At 43.5% G+C, this 15,244-nt stretch overlaps 1 protein-coding gene and 2 long non-coding RNA genes across 16 annotated transcripts in view; 2 read left to right on the top strand and 1 right to left on the bottom strand.

The window, feature by feature from the left end:
* LOC132709694 (uncharacterized) overlaps positions 1 to 15,244 on the top strand; it is a 41,863-nt gene that overhangs the window by 11,385 nt on the left and 15,234 nt on the right. The gene's annotated exons all lie outside the window — the stretch shown is intronic.
* Positions 891 to 6,400, top strand: LOC148112944 (uncharacterized). Its single transcript, XR_015729014.1, has 2 exons — positions 891 to 1,585; positions 2,736 to 6,400. It is a non-coding gene; the product is annotated as an uncharacterized LOC148112944 (long non-coding RNA).
* The window catches only part of PRR5 (proline rich 5), a 100,416-nt gene continuing 88,887 nt past the window's right edge, over positions 3,716 to 15,244 (bottom strand). For 8 of the 14 annotated variants that reach the window (XM_087874286.1, XM_087874284.1, XM_087874295.1 and 5 more), the window contains 3 exons: positions 14,373 to 14,513; positions 9,006 to 9,144; positions 3,716 to 6,398 (listed from right to left, as the gene is read on the bottom strand). In XM_087874286.1, the coding sequence (XP_087730412.1) occupies positions 5,860 to 6,398; positions 9,006 to 9,144; positions 14,373 to 14,513 (819 nt within the window). In that variant the 3' untranslated portion in view covers positions 3,716 to 5,859. The remainder of the gene's footprint in view (positions 6,399 to 9,005; positions 9,145 to 14,372; positions 14,514 to 15,244) is intronic. The other 6 variants (XM_087874290.1, XM_087874291.1, XM_087874289.1 and 3 more) reach the window with 3 other exon arrangements.

Raw genomic sequence — 15,244 nt, 5'->3', positions numbered from 1 at the left:
TATTAATTGGTATTTATGCCCCCAACTGTCACCATTTTGCTCATTTTTATTTACATGAATGATGTAAATAAATGTTATTTTTTAGCTGTATCTTAAATGCCAGTCACTTCGTGTGCACAATGTTTTATTGCTATTTTGTAATAATAATTATATATTATTATTATATAAATAGCAAATTATAAATTTGCTATTTATAATATAAAATAACTCTATTTTATACAGAGGGGCAAATATTTCTAGTCACAGCATAACAGATGTTTGCTTTTCCTTTCTGGGTTGGTTGGGCCCAGGAACTTAAACCCCAAAATGAGATTTGGTTTAAAACAGTGTTCCCAAACTTTAGCCATTCTAAGATGTGTGGACTTCAAATCCCAGAATTCCTCAGCCAGCATTCGTATTCTGGCAACTGAAGCCCACATATCTTAAAATGGCTAAGGTTGAGAAAGAATGGTTTAGGAAGACATGAGAACCATTCAACAGAGGCGTCTGTAGGGTAGGGTTGAAGAAGTGAAAAAAAGGTTCGAAAAGTCGGCAGTTCAGCAGTTCGAATCCCTGGTGCCGTGAAATGGGTGAGCTCCCATTACTTTTTCCCAGCTTCTGCCAACCTAGCAATTCGAAAGCATGTAAAAAATGCAAGTAGAAAAATAGGGGCCATCTTTGGTGGGAAGGTAACAGCGTTCCGTGCACCTTTGGCGTTCAGTCAACTTACATAAAAATGGAGACAACTGATCACTCTATCTATCATGACCTCTTTTGACTTTGATCACACTGTCATGACTTTTTTTTTTTAACCATTTCCTACATTCAACCAAAATTGAGGTTGAATCAGGATCATAGAACAGAGGTCTTCAAACTTGGCAGCTTTAAGACTTGTGGACTTCAACTCCCAGAATTCTCCAGCCAGCTATGCTATGCTGGCTGGAGAATTCTGGGAGCTGAAGTCCACAAGTCTTAAAGCTGCCAAGTTTGAAGACCTGTCATAGAGGAAGGCGGCCTAGAGTTTGGCCTGTGGACATCAATGGAAGTTCTCCAGCTGCGTTCGGTGCTAAAGCAGATGGTGAACCAACCTGCGGATTAAAAGAGGACAACCAACCCACCTGGATGTGAATAGAAGCAAATGATGGACTGATGCACGATCAAGAGATTGCAAGCTGTTGTAATTGCAATTGAAGCTTTGCAGCCAGCCGAGACTCGTCTGCTAAGCTCAGCAATGCAGCTCATTGAATTTCTATCTTCGTGCCCAAATACAAATCCGTAAAAGACCAAGAATAATGGGAGAATAATGGAATAATTAAAGCTAACCATGTCTATCAAAACTGCCGCCCTTTGCTTTGGGCATGAGTTCTGCCTGTTTGGCATGCATGTATTTAGATGCAGATTTCCTGGCAGGCAAATGTATGGGTGGGGAAAATAATAATTGATTACATTTTTGTCTGTTTCTGCAATGCTTGCAAAGCACATTGCAACTGGTGTCTTGTCTCTCTCTCTTACACACAAGCAACAGTCCTGTTCCGAGAATGAGAAGACGTTCCATGCTTTCAAGGTTTTCAGTGTGCAGCTAACAAATTTGAAGTGGAGATAAGCAGTAAGTAAGCAAGAAGTAGGACAATCTTGGATAACATCATCTGTAAATCCATCTTGCAGTCCTCAAGTTGGATAAAATAAATAATACCCAAAAGGCACCACGGAGCTATTCTCTAGTGGAGGTGAGGTTTATTTTAGAATGGCCAGTGGTGGAATTCAATTTTTTTTACTACCGGTTCTGTGGGCATGGTGTGGCTTGGTGGGCATGGCAGGGGAATAATAATGCAAAATCCCCATTCCCTCCCCACTCCTGGAGGAAGGATATTACAAGATCTCCATTCCCACCCCACTCCAGGGAAGGATACTGCAAAATCCCCATTCCCTCCCCACTCCTGGGGGAAGGATATTGCAAAATCTCCATTCCCCCCCCAACTCCAGGGGAAGGATACTGCAAAATCCCCATTCCCTCCCCACTCCTGGGGGAAGGATACTGCAAAATCCCCATTCCCTCCCCACTCCTGGGGGAAGGATATTGCAAAATCTCCATTCCCTCCCCACTCCTGGGGGAAGGATACTGCAAAATCCCCATTCCCTCCCCACTCCTGGAGGAAGGATATTGCAAAATCCCCATTCCCACCCCACTCCTGGGGGAAGGATATTGCAAAATTCCCATTCCCACCCCACTCCTGGGGGAAGGATACTGCAAAATCCCCATTCCCTCCCTACTCCTGGGGGAAGGATATTGCAAAATCTCCATTCCCACCCCACTCTGGGGCCAGCCAGAGGTGGTATTTGCCGGTTCTCCGAACTACTCAAAATTTCCGCTACCGGTTCTCCAGAACCTGTCAGAACCTGCTGAATAGCACCCCTGGGTCTGCCCATTCATTGGGATTAATAGATCACGATGAGCACCAAGTTGATTCAATTGGTAAGCAATAATGGGCTGTCAGATTGTAACTAGCAAAGCCCCCCAGCCCACCTTTGCCCAGCCCATCACCCAGAATGACCTGCATACACCCCTGCCCTATGGTTCCCTGGAAAGGCTCACACTGGCTTAGCATCTTGTTCTGGGGCTTCCTCAGAATATAAGGTGTTGAAAACAATGACCCAACATGTCTCTTTGAAGGACCATCATTTTTTAAAATTAACTCTGGGCAGATGTCAGAACAAAGAACCTTAGAGGCCATCCAGTTTAAATCTGTTTACTGCAGGATCTACTACAGCATGTCTGAGATGACTATCTATCTTATCTGAAGATCTCCAGTGGCGGAGAACTCACCATGTGGCACCACTTCATTGTTCTACTGGCTGCCTGCTCATACAGTCAGGAAGTTCCCTTTTTAAAAGTAATCTGAATCTTCTTCAAATGAAGGCGAATATACGTGTCCCAGGATGAAGTTGCAATCTGGGTCGGTCACTGGGAACCGAGGTTTTCTCTTCTGAGTTGCTGGACTTGTGCTGGAGGGAACTTCTCTGTACCTCTGGTCCTGGTGACCGACCCAGATTGGATCCTGCTGAATCTCTTTTCTTGGAGTTTCAACCCCCTTGTTCTAGGCCCAGCTGCTTCAGCCAATACAATCTAATTACCCTCCCTCTTTGTGTGACAATCATTTAGACCGGGGTCTCCAACCTTGGCAACTTTAAGACTTGTGGACTTCAACTCCCATTTGAAAGGGGCAGTTGGGACAGAGGCAGTTTTTTCACTAGGGACCTCAATAGTGTGAACAACCTATGGAGTGAGGTTTACTTGACCCAAGTTTTCTGATCTTCTGTAAAGACAGTCCAAATCTTTTCTTTTATGTACACTGAGAACGTATGCACCAAGACAAATTCCTTGTGTGTCCAATCACACTTGGCCAATAAAAAATTCTATTCTATACCATTCTATTATCATGTTCTGACAGATGTTTTGATGCTTGTAGTAGCTTTTAAACCTTTTTTTGTTTGTTTGTTTGGACTATTCCATTTAGGCAATAGTTTCAATGCTATGAATTAAATATTGTGTTTTGGGCGTCTTGGCATTTTCTTTTGTTAACGTGCCTGTGCATTTTATTTACACTACACTACTGCAAACCACTTTAGCCACTGGATGCCCTATCATATGTAACACAAATAAATTAAGATGACGTTCATAAAAACTTTCTCTGGTTTCTTTTACTTAAAAAAAAAAAAACCCACTCTGGACACAGGCTCTCAACCAATCAGTAGCAAGCACATTATTTATTTAAATTAGTTTTACAAATTTCACTTGATTGGTGAAAGATGTGTGGATGTACTGAGAATCATTAAAAAATAGTAGCTGTTATAAATCAATCAAATTCTATTATATTTGGAACAACTTTTAAAAAATTAAAACCTCTTTCTTTCTTTCTTTCTTTCTTTCTTTCTTTCTTTCTTTCTTTCTTTCTTTCTTTCTTTCTTGACACATTTTAACTTCTGAAGAGAAGGGTTTCGTTTTAAGGAATTGCTTGGAAGCCGTGAAAATGGTTTTTAGCTTGATGAGAAAGGTGGATTTTCTAATATTAATTGCCATTAAGACAGTTTCCTAATTCAGAAATCTATCAAGGCAGTAATGAGGCAGAAAGAGCGTGTTTAAATGACACTTTTCCCCAACGTGAACGCTAGGGACTTTTTCACACATGCATGTATGCTGGCTGAAACACCGATTTGCAAATATGAATGATTGCTGATTAAGCACCACATAGACTATTTTCAAGTCCCCAAATACCCACTTTCAAGCTTAAAGTTGTACACTTTAAGTACAATGGAGATCCGTAAATAACATTTCAACCAGCAAGACTCGAGTTTATCATGCTTCATTTATCTCATTGCTTTCACTGTGTCGTGAGGTAACTCATTTTATCTGCATCCTTCATGGTAGCTTGCTGTGAAGTCAGTTCATATGATCAACTGTCTGAGACCTAGTAATATCCCAGAATTTGCTTTTCCAAGTGTTCAAGCCGAGATTCCCTCCGCCTTTGTAGTGGTTGGAGCCCAAAAGAAATTATCTACCTTAAAAGTGGCAGTATCCTGTGCTCCCAAATCCTGCTCTTTCTGAAATAGGTCAGATCCAACTTGCCAAGATTCAGCTCTTCTTGTACATTCGATCTCTGGCTAGGACACCATGAGATAAGAGTAAAAACACCCCAAAATCCTGTCCTTACTTAATTCCTGGAAAGGGGAACCATGTAAGACAACTGTCAATTAGTTCTTGAGTAAATGAAAGGAGAAGTTCAGAAGTTAACCCAGGAAGCTATGAAACCCCTCACGCTCTCTTGCAATACCATCCAAGCAAGAGGAGAATTGGGCTTCCTCTTATTTCTAGTCCGCTTGGTCCTCACGGATGTTTGACATCCTTTGCATTCCTGCTCAACCATTTCGATAAAGGTAAACTAGAATCTTCCAGCCACCGAGACATGACAGAGGGGACTCCATGACTACTGTGACTCTTCTACATGACCCAACAAGAACAGCTGCCTTCTCCTTTGAGAGAAGTGTAACATGGCAAGGGCGGCACAACAAGAGGGCAATTCTGAAAAATGGCCAAGGCCAAGCACAGGCGAACGAGAGGACTTCAATTTCTTTTTCCAGCAAAGTTAATGATGCCACCCTTACTTGCACGTGAGTGACTAAGACACATACATGTGCGTACATATAGGTATGTACCACACCTGACCTAATCCAAATTCATCACTCACCAACACCTGTGCTGCACTTGAGTGCCAAAAGCTGCCTATTTCTGTCCTAAACTATCACACTGGGATTTTGGGGGGAGTTATCCATGTTCTACTCTACACGAAGAGAGCATCCTTTGAAAGAATAACTGGCAACTGATCTCCTGCTTCTTCTACTTGGCTCTGGTTGGCTGACTCCTGCAGGAAAGGAGAATTCTGAGGAAGGAGATACTAGGCAGTGAGCCGAACCTACAAACTGGAAAAACACTGGGAAAGAAGATGACGATGGGGGGCAAATCACATTCCCTAGGAGGAGGAGGGGGACACCTATGATGGACATTAAGGGAGGTTGAATGTCAAGACAGTATTTCAGACTTGTTATCCTTTGTGGTTCAGTTCAACCTGGATGCACAACCTAAGCTCCATCGTTACCCATAGCTCAGCCTGGTCATGGGTGGACCTCAGTTGTGACTTTATGAACTTAGCCTAAACAGATGCAACCTGACCACAAAGATTCAGTGGCCACCACCACCATTTTCCCAAGCCCGGATTATCCACATTTCTCTGGGGTGAGGTCATCCCCTTTATCTGACTTGGAAGAGTAGGCAAAGCTCTTACTCCAACCCACACAAAGCTGGTGGACTTGCAAAGCACAACTCCTTCAGACCACGCTTTGTCTGCTCACATCCATATTGTATCCCGGGGAGCCGGAGCAGTTTTGGCCAAAATCAATGAAAATCCCCTCTGAATCGGAATCAATCGATTCTAAAATCTGGTCCACTATGTTCTCAGGGCTGGCTGTGGGAGCAATGGCGAGCAAGTCCGAATCCTGGCCTAACTCAAATCCCCTGGTCAGGTTCTCTGTGGGATAGAAGAGTCCTTTGGATTGATCAGACACGCATTGCATCGAACTGGCCGAAATCCTCTCCTGTTCTCCTGCCGGCGGGATCTTCATGGTGAGCATGGAGCTCTTGGATCCATTGTCTGTGATGGTTGTGAGATTGGAGTAGCCCGGCATCTCACCGCAGGAGGTCATTTCCGAAACCGAGTGTCGTCGGATGCTCGAGCTGTTGGCAGTGGCGCCTTCTGTCTCATACTCGGCTACGGGAGTCAACAAAGGATTGTTGTAACTTTTGGATCTCACCACCGGATTCTTAGCAAGAATATCCCCCGATTTAGAGCGCCGAAAGAAGCGTTTTTCTGTTAACAAACACAGAGAACAATTAAAATCTTCACACTGTCCCTACCGTGAGAACCAACCCACCACAGAAGGTCTGTGCCCAGGTATCTTCATTCTTTTGTATATTTTATACAAAGTCAGCTTATTGCCCCCACAATCTGGGTCCTCATTTTACCTACCTTTGAAAGGATGGAAGGCTGAGTCAACCTTGAGCCTGGTGGGATTTGAACTTGCAGTAATTGCAAGCAGCAGATGTTAATAACAGTGCATTAGTCCACTGTGCTACCAAGGCTCAGTGCTACCAAGGCTAAGAAAACTTCCTTTTCTTACATTTGTCTCTTATTTTTTTTCCTGATCATTCAACTCCCCTGTGTTTGTACGACTGTCTTCCTTGGACATGAATCAAAAGAGCCTAATTGAAAGGATGTGCCCTCTTATCTTTGCTTCCCAGAACCTCTGTAGATCAGTACTGTTTACATTCCAAACTTCATAACTTTTGGCCTCTTCAAATAGAAGCTCAGTGTTGCTGTCTATTAGAACAGGAATAATTGAATTCACTTTCTTACTGTGTTTCCTTGAAAATAAGACTGGGTCTTATATTAATTTTTGCTCCAAAAGATGCATTAGGGCTTATTTTCTGGTTAGGTCTTATTTTGGGGGAAATACGGTACTAAATGCATCCATCTGGCTGACAATCTTAACTGGGGCTTATTTTGGGGGTAGGGCTTATATTACGAGCATCCTGAAAAATCATGCTAGGACTTATTTTCCGGTTGGGTCTTATTTTCGGGGAAACAGGGTATTAGTTCACTTGTATATTTTATCCTATTCTTCCATGAAGGAACACATCGTTTTGGGTAACTTCCAATCCAGAAACTGGTGGTGTGCAACCACACCGTGTCAGGAATTCTTTCAGGTTGGCCACGAGATGGCACTAGCTTAATACTGTACTTTTCCTGGAACAAAGTTAGAGCTTTGGCAGCTGAGATGTTTGCAAAAGGATGTAACAACAGACCATGCAGCTAAAGATTTAATGGAGAGGCATTTTGGCTTTCTTCTCTTTTATGTTCTCCCTTGTAGCCGCCTTTTTCTCCCTACCTCATGCAAACTACATAAGAAGTTTATATAAATGTGTAGATTTGTATTTGTCTATTTGTCTATCTCCTTTGAGAATCCCTGAGAAAGAAGATAAAATTACTCCAGGAAAGAGATGGGTATTCATTTATTAATTTTTTTTGCCCCTTCTTTTATTCCATACTCTCTCTTCCTGTCTTTTCCTTAAACAACAGTTCTGTGAGACAGGTTGATCTAAAAGAGAGTGACTAACCGAAAATCGTACAGGGATTTTTTGTGGCTGCTGCTGCTGATTAGAATCTGAGTTTCCCTATTTCTAGTCCATACTTTCTCTGCCCCACTCTGATTCTTGGACTGAGAGGGAAAGATTAATCCAAAATCACCAGGGAGCAGGGGTGGGCTGCTAGGGGTTTGCATGGGTTCAGGAGAACCTCTAGCTAAGATTCTGTGCAGTTCGGAGAACTCCCAAATCCCACTCCTGGGTGGCCCCGCCCACCTCACGCCTCCCAGGAGTCGCCACACAGCCCGTTTTGGATGCAGGTAAGTGCAGGGTGTGCTTGGAGGCTTGGGGAGGGCAAAAAAATGAGCCTACTGGGAGTTTGGGCCCGTTTCCGGCCTCCAGAGGGCCTCTGGAGCCTGGGGAGGCCGTTTTTGCCTCCTGAAGCCTCAGGGAAAGCCTCCGGAGCCTGGGGAGGGCAAAAATGGCCCTTCCACCGAGGTGAGGAGGCCGACTAGGCCACGTCCACCATGGCCATGTCCACCCAGCAATTGGGCAGAGAACCCCTTGCTAAAATTTTTGAAGCCCACCCCTGCCAGGGAACAGTGCCTAAGTAGGGATGAGAACCTGGGTTTTCCTGCTCCTAGTTCAGTAGCTTTACCACTGGATCTTGGGCTGGGAGAGAGAGAGAGAGACCCTGGATTAAAGCCACACAGAAATTTTACAGGGCTGAAAAGAGGATTGGAGCAAGGAGATCTAAGTTCAATCCTCCTTCAGCCATGTGAAATTTCTGTGTGACTTTGATCTCCTTGCTCGTAATCCAACACTTTCACCACTATGGAGTATCCCTCTTCCACTTGGAAAGCCTACTTGGTCAATTCTACAATCCACAGCCCTTCCTGAACAGAACTTCTACACTCCAGGCATTGCGGAGTGATTTTCACACGCTTCACAGCTTTGAAATGTAAAGAAGAAGCAAGCGTATGGAATCAGGAAGTAGATTTCAGGATATTTTCTGATATATGTTAAATATATATGATTTCGTTTGGGGTGTTACTTGGAACCCTGACAAAAGCTACTAACTCGAAAGCCGGTTGACCTATTAATTCCGTAACAAGCCTTGGGAGACGACCCTGGTTAAGAATTGGGTGTCATATATACAGGCTGTCAGATTACTATTACACAGAATTCATAAATTATTTTCTGTACATTTATCACTGTACTGTTTAATTTTGATGGTCCTTATTTTCAGCTGTAGAGGAATCTACCACTGGTGGCGAGGAGTCACACAGATAAAGAGGATATGCTACCATTGGCCAAGCTCTGGAAGTATTACCTAAAATGCAGGAAGAGTGAGTGAGAGCGCCATCACTGGAGTACAAACCGTATGTCCCCAAGTAAGGGGAAACAACCTTCTGTAAGAGAGTTTCCAACTTCAAGTAATCTTCAGTAACTCCTTTTGATTCATGAACACCCTGAAAAACCAAAAGGAGAACACGGCTTCAATTTTTTTAAAACCGCAATCAGTATAACCTGTTGGATTGACATGAATGAGAAGTGCAGGGTTGGAGTTAGATTAGATTAGATTAGATTGATTGATTGATAGATACATACATAGATAGATAGATGATAGATACAGTAGATGATAGATGATAGATAGATAGATAGATAGATAGATAGATAGATAGATAGATAGATAGATAGAATTCTTTATTGGCCAAGTGTGATTGGACACACAAGGAATTTGTCTTTGGTGCATATGCTTTCAGTGTACATAAAAAAACAAGATACATTTGTCAAGAATCATAAGGTACAACACTTATTGATAGTCATAGAGTACAAATAAGCAATCAAATCATACTAGGAAACAATATAAATCGTAAGGATACAGCAACAAGTTAGAGTCATACAGTCGTAAGTGGGAGGAGATGGGTGATAGGAACGATGACAAGATTAATAGTAATAGTAATGCAACCTTAGTGAATAGTTTGACAGTGTTGAGGGAATTATTTGCTTAGCAGAGTGAGGGAATTCGGGAAAAAACTGTCCTTGTGTCTAGTTGTTCTGGTGTACAGATTTGTGAGTGATTAACAAGCTGCAATGGGGACTAATTGAGCAGCAAATTAAAATAGCAACTTCACGAATGATATAACACATGTTTGGGGGGGAAAAGGGAGGGGGTTTCATGCTGCTGGCATCTTGATTTTTTTCTCCCCTACTAGGATGTCCCTGTTAGTAGAGAGTCTCCTGAACAGAAAAGCAGGAAATTGTCAAGCTGCTTGAAAAGGAGCCAAGAATTCCGAAAGCCAGAGATTTAACAGAATGGTGCTTTCATTTTCAGACTGTTCCCTTCTTCTGCCGTTTCCTTTTTTGTAACCTATGATCGGAACAGGGGAGGACAAAATCATTAAAGAAGAAAAAGGCAGGGGGGGCAGGAAGGGTGGGATTAAAGCAGCCCAAACTGAGCCAATTTGAAGAGGACCGAGATGGAAAGTGGTAACCCTGAAAAGAAGAAACAGGAGAAGGAAATGGCACCGGCCCAGTTAAAAAACAATCCAGTGAGGCGAATTCTTTGCTCATCTATCCAGAGGGACTGCTGTCAGAGAAAGCAATTTAAGTATAAGTACGACAAGTTACAGGTCAGAAATATTCCCTGCACGATGCTGCACCAAGCTTAAGAGTTCATTACTATTTGTGAGCAGTACAAAGCAGAGACGGGGGGTCTGGCTTGGAATGACTCCCACGTTCTGCAGCGAGAGCTTTTTCCTTCTTGCATCTCAAGCAGAAACCAGCATGGGGACTCTTGTTCTCCTGCGTCCCCAGGACATGCCCTGCATCCCTCTCCACTCCCCAAATGGAGAGGCCCTCAAATCAACCTCCCCCGGGGGTGTGGATGTGGGTGTCCTCGGAGGAATTAAAAAAGGCCCAATGGCAGCTGTGATCATGTGATGGAAGCTCCCTTCCCCTTGTTGTGGCCCACCAGCGGCCAGCGGATCTGGCAGCAGATTTGGACAGTGATGAGGTTGGGGAGGAACATGGGCCAGTCCTGGAGACTGGGGAAGGCTCTGACGAAGGCTCTGCGTCCGAGGCAGAGAGGGGGCCACGGCCATCCGACAGTTATCAGCTGCCTTTGGAGTTGGACATCAGTGAGGCAGACGAACAGCTGGAGCCTGTTCCCAGTATGCGCATGCGCAGAGTTGCCAGACGAAGGGACCAGCTAAAGAACAAGGGTCGACTTGGGAGTAAGGCCACAGGTGGACGATGAAGGGCCCCTCCCAGAAGGAATAAAAGAGGAGCAAAAGGGGAGTGGAGTTTGCAGGAGATAATTAATTCATTTCTGCATTCTTGCCAAGTATTATGGTGTCTGAAAGATATTGGCCTGGCCACTCTCCAAGCCTGATAAAGGTCGGTAATTGTGAACTATCTTGAAAGACTGTGGGAGAGGAAAGGCTTTGCTGGAGAGGAATTCACTGTAAATTAAGTAAAAGGAGTTTATTGGGACAAGGACTCGGCTTCGTTCTGCTGGGGAAGCCTAGTTCCAAACACCCCTTTTTAACATATATTTTGACATTTTATGACCCTCTGAACTTCCCTCATGTGCTTTGGCCCTTTTTGCCTTAGGGAGAACAAAAGAGAGGAATTTTAAAAACCTTTTTTTCTAATTGTCCCATGACGCTCCGTGAATTTTAAAAATATATATTTTTGGTGCTATGATTTGCTTTCTTCTAACTCTATATTGATCACTACTGGCAATTTTTATAGGATTGTGGAAAACTCTCAGGCTGAAGAGGCCAAATTTAAGCGACACTTTTAAAGAAACAATCTTGAAGGGGCGAGTTGAAAGACACACTATCAAAAAATAAAACCTCCACATACTTCGCTCTCTTGTGTCAGATATTTTAGGTGAGTTTTTCAGCCTAAGCTTTCAATCTATTTCAATAATGGAAAGAAGGACTAGGGGAGACATGATAGCCGTGTTCCGATATCTCAGGGGCTGCCCCAAAGAAGAGGGAGTCAAGCTATTCACCAAAGCACCAGAAGGCAGGACAAGAAGCAATGGGTGGAAACTAATCAAGGAGAGAAGCAACTTAGAACTAAGGAGAAATTTCCTGACAGTGAGAACAATTAATCAGTGGAATAACTTGCCTCCAGAAGTTGTGAATCCTCCAACACCGGAAGTTTTTAAGAAGATGTTGGATAACCATTTGTCTGAAGTGGTGTAGGGTTTCCTGCCTGAACAGGGGGTTGGACTAGAAGACCTCCAAGGTCCCTTCCGATTCTGTTATTCTATTCATTCATCACTATATGGAGCCTTGGTGGAGCAGCGGACTAAAGTGCTGTTAAAGTACTTTAAAGTTCAAATCTCACCAGGCTGAAGGTTGATTCAGCCTTCCATCCTTCCGAGGTAGGTAAAATGAGGACCCGGATTGTGGGGGCAATAAACTGACTTTGTATAAAAAAGAACACTGCTTGGGGTGGGGGGGCAAAGCCCTACTAAGCAGGTATATACAAAAGTATGAAGGCTATTGCTTAACGCATTGTAAGCTGCCCTGAGTCTCCGGAGAAGGGCGGCATATAAATCGAACCAATAAATAAATAAATATATTCAGGAATTTGTCATAGTTTTGTTTCATCGGGAAAAGTTCTATCAAATATTCTGGGAATTTTTGACTGCTATAAAATGTGATACAAATTTTAAATTGCAATAAAGATAATAAATACCAAACATTTATTTCTTTGCATACACACAAATTTGTTTGGGCTTCCCAGCAATGTTTAACAGCCATGGCTTATAGAGAAGCATCATCTTACATCATGTTGTCTCAAATGCTGTGTAATCTACTTTGGATGCCTCACCCACTTCCTACAAGATAATTGAAAAGCTTCCCCAGCCAGGCTGGTGCCTGTAAATCTGAATTTATGAACAAGTCAAAAGTTCTCCACCCGGGAATGCCATTCCTTGGGGTAGGCGTTAATAGGCAGATGGCAGAAGGACTGAAAACCATGAATCTGATCAGATCTGCTATTTAAGAGGACAAAGACCAAGTGGAATGGAGGCCCACGTTCAGGTGCCTTTTGTGTCATCCATGCAAAAAAAAAAAAAAGAAAAGAAAAAATGGTTTGGAAAGCAAGGCCCTTTTGATGTCTCTGCGGAGATCCAGGTTATGGTTATCCCAAAGGTGCTTTTTCAAAATGCAAGTGAACTTTGATTTTCCTTAAAGATTTTTTGCTTCTCATCAGGGGTGAAATGTAAAATTCGTTACTACCAGTTCTGTGGGTGTGGCTTGGTGGTGGTGGGGTAATGTGACTGGGTGGGCGTGGCCAACTTTTTTTAAAAAAAACTTTTCAAAGTATTTTTTCTAATGCTTTGAAAAGCCTCTACTGATCAGGCAACTCAGCTGGGATCGTCAGAGACTTTTAGATTAGATTAGATTAGATTTATTAGATTTCTATACCGCCCTTCTCTCGAAGGACTCAGAGCGGTGTACAGCCATATTAAAACACATATAAATTTACAAAATTTAAAAACAATGTAAAATCCAATATATAAAAATTTGGCCCACAAAATTAAACAACTAACATACACCCCTTATAAAATTCATATTAGGCTAGCCTGGCTTGTTGGAACAAAAGGGTCTTCAGGGCGCGGCAAAAGGTACGCAAAGCATTTTCAAAGCATTTTTTTTACCACCTCTTCGGCCAATAGGTTGCAGAAAAAATGCTTTGAAAAGCCACTGACGATCCCAGAGCCGCGCGATCATCAGAGGCTTTTTTTTTACTTTTAAAAGAATTTTTTCGTCAGAAGAGGTTGTAGAAAAAATGCTTTTAAAAGTAAAAAAAAAAAAAAGCCTCTGATGATCGTGCGGCTCAGCTGGGCATGGTGGTGGTGGTGGGGGGGTGCAGGGATTTTTGCTACCGGTTGTCCGAACCACCCACCGCCATCGCTACCGGATCGGATGATCCGGTCCAAACCAGGAGCATTTCACCCCTGCGACTCATCCAAGAAGCTTCTTCAGTTCTGACTGAATGGTGGAGGATGGAAGGATTTATATGATTTATATTATTTGCGGTCATCTGGTCATTAGCATTCTTTCTTAGAGTCTTTGAGATTTATCTATGCCCCCAGGGTCACCTGAATAGTGCAAATGGATGTGGAACCATCTGTTGTGGCCCGCCAGCAGATCTGGCAGCAGATTCGGACAGTGAGGAGGTTGGGGAGGAACATGGGCCAGTCCTGGTGTCTGGGGAAAGCTCTGACGAGGGCTCTGCATCGGAGACAGAGAGGGGGCCAGGGCCGTCTGGCAGTTGTCAGCTGCCTTCGGCATCGGACATCAGTGAGACAGAAGAACAGCTGGATCCTGTTCCCAGTGTGCGCATGCGCAGAGCTGCCAGGAGAAGGGAACAGCTAAGGAAAGCGTCCAAAATGCTGTCACATGACTGCGGTGTGCGTGTGTGAATTCCCATCGGAACTTCAAATCTGGATCGTAAGTACCATTTTTGGGATATGTTGTAGCTTCAAATGGTCACTAAGTGAACAATCATAAGTCAAGGATTTCCTGTACCCTGGATTGCATGTAAAAGAGAGGCCACAATTTGCATCCGTGGGGGTCATCTTAGTTTTCCAGCCCGCCTAGTGCATCTACCACTCGAAAGTTTACAATTCAGTAAGTGCGCACCGAGGGTGCGCCAGAAAAATCCATACCTGTAGGATGAGTAACATTTGGACAATTGAAGGCGGAATCCTCGCGCGGGAACGGGACAAAGAGTCTTCCAGTTTTATATTGAGAGTTATAATATTTCTGAAGTGCAACAGGGCCAGCTGACGGACAGGGGGCTCCTTCCCCTGCAGGAAACAAAACAAATGTTTTTAATTATTTGTAGACTCTTGTAGATTTGAAATTCAAGAAGCCTATTCCTTGATTGCCACGGAGTGAACTACAGCAGGGGTCTCCAACCTTGGCAACTTTAAGCCTAAAAGAGCCTTGGTAGTACAGTGGTCTAAGGCACCCTGTTATTAAGCTGGTTATTAAGACCAGATACCTGCAATTACTGCAGGTTCGAATCTCGCCAAGGCTCAAGGTTGACTCAGCCTTCCATCCTTTCTAAGGTAGGTAAATTGAGGACCCAGTTGTGGAGGCAATAAACTGACTTTGTATAAATATACAAAAGGATGAAGGCTATTGCTTAGCGCATTGTAAGCCGCCCTGAGTCTCCAGAGAAGACATTTAAATCAAAAATAAAATAAATAAAAAAATAAAAAGTAAAGGTACCCTCGCAAAGATGTGCTAGTCATTCCTGACTCTAGAAGGTGGTGCTCATCTCTGTTTCAAAGCCGAAGAGCCAGCGCTGTCCGAAGACGTCTCCGTGGTCATGTGGCCGGCATGACTAAACGCCAAAGGCTCACGGAACACTGTTACCTTCCCACCAAAGGTGGTCCCTATTTTTCTACTTCATTTTTTACGTGCTTTCAAACTGCTAGGTTGGCAGAAGCTGGGACAAGTAACGGGAGCTCACCCCGTTACGCGGCAGTAGGGATTCGAACCACTGAACTGCCGACCTTTCGATTGACAAGTT

The sequence above is a fragment of the Pantherophis guttatus genome, chromosome 7, assembly GCF_059756535.1.
Source record: "Pantherophis guttatus breed Tessera chromosome 7, ASM5975653v1, whole genome shotgun sequence".
NCBI lineage: Eukaryota > Metazoa > Chordata > Lepidosauria > Squamata > Colubridae > Pantherophis > Pantherophis guttatus.
This window is presented reverse-complemented; position numbering and strand designations above follow the sequence as displayed.